This window comes from Piliocolobus tephrosceles, unplaced genomic scaffold (genome assembly GCF_002776525.5).
Source record: "Piliocolobus tephrosceles isolate RC106 unplaced genomic scaffold, ASM277652v3 unscaffolded_13114, whole genome shotgun sequence".
Taxonomy (NCBI): Eukaryota; Metazoa; Chordata; class Mammalia; order Primates; family Cercopithecidae; genus Piliocolobus; species Piliocolobus tephrosceles.
Window position 1 is genome coordinate 2,220 of NW_022294438.1, and position 4,189 is coordinate 6,408.

Here is a 4,189-nt window from a genome sequence, read left to right on the forward strand (position 1 = left end):
CGCCGGGAGTACCCGGCCGCGTACACACTAGCCAGCGGAACTGCCTCGGCTCCGCGGCGTTACGTAATCAGCAACGCGACGGCTACTTCCGCTCGGGCACGTGCTCCGCCTTCGTCCCGCCCCCACCAGTGATGTCCAATGAGAACGTCGTTTGGCCAGCCCTGGTTTATCTGACTCAATCTGATAGGACGAAACTGCGGGCGAAGCAGGAAAGGGAGGCGTGGTTCGAAGGGAATCCATTCCAGGTTGGCTCCACCAGCGAGAGTCACAGGTAGAACGGTCGGAGTAGCGGGAGGACGAGGAAGGTGGGAAGTGGGAGGACTATCCAACATGGCGCTGTGGAAAGCCAGCGCAGGGCCCCAGGGGATCTTCCGGGTCGGAGGCAGCTGCCCCCGAGTGCTGGGGCTCGCGCGCCTCGGCGGCTCAAACTCTGACCCCGTGAGATCCTTTCCAGCCCGACCCCTTACGTTAGGGTTCAGCCTCCCCCCGTAAGTCCTGTATTTATGTTCTTTTTTTTAGTTGGTCTTTTTTTTTTTTTTTTGAGACGGAGTTTCCTTCTTGTTGCCCAGGCTGGAGTGCAATGGCGCGATATCGGCTCACTCCAACCTCTGCCCTCCGGGTTCAAGCGATTCTCCTGCCTCAGCCTCCTGAGTAGCTGGGATTACAGGCGCGCGCCAACACGTCCGGCTAGTTTTAGTATTTTTAGTAGAGACAGGGGTTTCGCCACGTTGGCCAGGCTGGTCTCAAACTTCTGACCTTAGGTGATCCACCCGCCTCGGCCTCCTAAAGTGCTAGGATTACAGGCGTGAGCTACCTCTCACGCCTGGCTAGTTTGTCCTTTTGGTGGGGACTTTTTATTGTATGTGGATTGCGCTGAAAAAGACTGCGATTCGTCCCCTCGCCCTGCAGGCGCCGCTGCCGCCTCGCCTCGGGTGTGGACCCTGCGGCCTGAGCGCGTGCACCCCGAGGTTGTCTCACTTCCTGTTCAGGTCGACCAAACCGGCACTGCGCCCTCCCTACTCCACAGACGAGGAAGCTGAGGTTAAAGTCACTTGCCCTAGGTCACTCCGCAAGTTGAAGCGCTACCAGGATACTCTGGAACAGGATGCCTGACCTCAGAGGAGAGGCACGTAACCACCAGGCAACTGGCCCCACGAAACAAGTCCCACAACTTCCTTTCTTTGACTCCTACTTGCTCCTGGAAGAAGAGCCTTAAATGGTATTCAAGCGCTTTAGGATCTGATGTCCTAGGACTGCGCTCTGGGCTTCCAGACTGGGGTGGTTCCTAGGCATGGAAGCTCCTCCCACTGCCCCTTCATTCACCCGGCCACCTCCTCCCACAGGTGTCTTCCGGGTACTCTTGCACAGGCCCGAGTCCCTTACCACCAGGCCTGTCCTGCTCTGGTGCTCTCAGTAATGTTTTCTCCATTTGCTGCCTTTCATTCTTTCCAGAGATCCTTGCTCAACCCAACCAGGCCAGCCCAGGGACTAGTGACGTATAGAGACACCTGCTTCAGGCAGTTCAGGGCAGACCACAGGGATGTGACATTACAGACCGTGTTGAGCAGAGGCCTGGTCTCATTCTGTGTTGCATCCCTAAGCCAGGAACAAAGTCCAGCCCAGGCCTGGCTCTGGGGGACACCCAATAATGTCCTCTGGCCCGTGCAGGTGTATACGTAGCCTCACATGCCACCATGTGAGTTTACAGTCTGTCTGTGAATGCCGTGGTGTAGAAGCCAGGAGTTTGGAGGTGGGAGGGAGCCCTACAGAATAATAGCCAATGTGAACTCCTGGGAATGCCCAGCCGCTAAGACCTGCCCACAGCCCTGCGATGCCAATGTCCTCCTTTCACTGGAGGAGTGTGCACAGACTTTAAGCACACAGCTGGCGTCATTTTCCCAGGAGCCATCCTGTAACCCAGGCCAAGTGAAGGGCTCCTCCCTGGGACCCCACAGCCCCTGTCCCCAGCATCCTTTTGTGGTGATCAAGGCACTCATCACAGAGTATTGCCATACACCGGGTCAGGTTAACCTTTCATTCCCTTTAGGAGCTGGGTGGGGGCATCCAAAAGTATTTGTAGGAGGAAGAGAGAAAGGAGGGGATGGAGCAAGGAAGAATGGGGCGGGGTTGGGGGTAAGGTCAGAACGCCCCCGTGAAGGAAGGACAGCACCACCAGTGCCGGTGTTCTGCCTACCCCCGAGACAGCAGATCAGGAGCGCCCCCTTCCCCCCGCCCCACCCCCGCAGTGGTTGGGAGTATGGGGAGGTGAACTATGAAGGCCAGGAAGGTGTTCAAGTGCGTGATCCCCCACTGGGGCGTATAGGTTACAGCCCCCAGGGCAACTGAAACTCCTCAGGCTCCAGAGGGCTGAAGTGAGTCGCCTCCACGTTCTTGAGGTGCTTCCGAGCCAGGAACAGTGCGAGCCGCCGGCGCCGCCGCGAGCTCAGGCCCTGGCCCACCAGCCATGGGAAGGCGGGTCCCTGTGGCCCCTGGGCCTCCTCGCCCTCCAGCTCCTCTTCGCAGCGTGCACGGTAGGAGCTCAGCAGCGCCAGGCACCACTCCTCGTCCACGCGGTAGCGTGCATAGAAGGCGGCCTCTTGTGCCAAGCTGCCAGCGCGCAGCCAGCGGATGACGACTGCACGGCCCTCCGGCGCCATCACGGCGGGGTAGCGGTGCTCCAGCAGGCGCAACAGCAGCTCGTTGCCCCGGTTGCCCTCCACGCCGCCGGGTGACAGGGGGCGCAGGCGGCCCGAGGTGCTGACCACGTCGTCCTGCGTGCGTCGGAGCAGCAGCACCGGCCCCGGGTAGCAGCACAGCTGCTCGGCCACGTTAAGGTTGAAGTGCTCGCGCACGGTGCGCACCACCAGCCCCTTCCAGCTGTGGGGCATGACCTTCAGCGCCAGCGGCACGAGGTCGTCAAAGGTGGCATCCAGCACCAATGCACCCAGCCCCGGGTAGGTCATGGTGGCCCAGGTGGCCGTGAAGCCGCCAACAGACCAGCCGTAGACCACCACGTGCGCGGGCGAGAAGTGCAGGCGGTGCAGTGCGTACTGGACCACCACGTCCATGGCGTTGGCGTCGTGCTGAGGGGAGGGCACGCCAGTGCTGCCGCCGAAGCCGGGGTGGTTCCAGCCCAGCACGGAGTAGCCGGCCTCGAGCGGCGCAGACAGACAGCCCATCTCATAGAAGCCGGCGTTGCCTTCGCAGCAGATGACGAGGCGCAGCCCGTGCCCGTGGCTGCCCGGGTCCTGGCGGCGGTCCATGAACATGGTATCGATTTCGTTGCCGTCACAGGCCACCAGCTTGGCGCGCCGGCCATGGTAGCGCTCCACGAGGCGCTGTTGGCCGTGCTGCAGCAGCGGCAGCAGCGCGCGCGTCATCAGGGACACGGAGCCGGGGTACACGAGCCAGCGGCCCAGCGAGTGGGCCAGCGCGTAACTAGCGAGCTGGCCGGGCAGCTCGCGGAGCTGCTGCAAGAGGCACTGCGCCTGGCTGCGCACCCCACGTGGAGGCCGCCCCAGCGCGTCCCGGCCCAGCGCCTCGTCCCGCAGCAGCCACACGCCCGCCGCGGCGGCCGCGCAGGTCAGCGCCCGGTGGTTGCTGCTCCCGCCCGCGGCGCGTATGTCATCCCAGCGGAAGGCCACGGGCCAGCTGCGGAACGTGTAGGTGTAGCTGGCGGTCAGGTAGATCTTGAACACGTGCACCAACGCCTTCACGAAGCAGATGACGCACATGGGTGGTGGCCCCAACGCCCAGCCACTGGGCCCGGGTCGCCCCGAGAGGCTCAGGGCAGTCTTAGGGGACACCAGCTCCCAGCCAGGCCCTGATGGCCTTTGTGACCTGGCCTTCTAGGGCCGAGGGAAGGCTGCATCCTGTTGCCAGGTGATGGGGCACAAAGGGTTCCCAGATATGATGGGCCCAAGGTTCTGCCCTTCCCCCACCTTCGCCAAGACCCCACCGGCCAAACGCTCCCAGGCCCAGCTTTCCCACCCATGATTTGAGCAGCTACTGTCTCCCTCTTTCTTATTTATTAAATTGAGATGCGGTCTCGCTATGCTGCCCAGGCTGGTCTTGAACTCCTGGGCTCAAGTGATCCTCCCACCTCCCACCTCCCACAGTGCTGGGATTACAGGTGTGAGTCCCTACGCCCAGCCTCCCTCTTCCTTAAAGTTAGGGTGGACAACCCCGC

General features: G+C 61.9%; 1 protein-coding gene across 1 annotated transcript; it reads right to left on the reverse strand.

The window, feature by feature from the left end:
* Positions 1-2,286: 2,286 nt before the first annotated feature.
* On the reverse strand, positions 2,287-4,047 carry ABHD16B (abhydrolase domain containing 16B). Its single transcript, XM_023199493.3, has one exon. The coding sequence runs from the start codon at positions 3,732-3,734 to the stop codon at positions 2,325-2,327; it is 1,410 nt and encodes a 469-aa protein (XP_023055261.1). The 5' UTR covers positions 3,735-4,047; the 3' UTR covers positions 2,287-2,324.
* Positions 4,048-4,189: the final 142 nt, after the last annotated feature.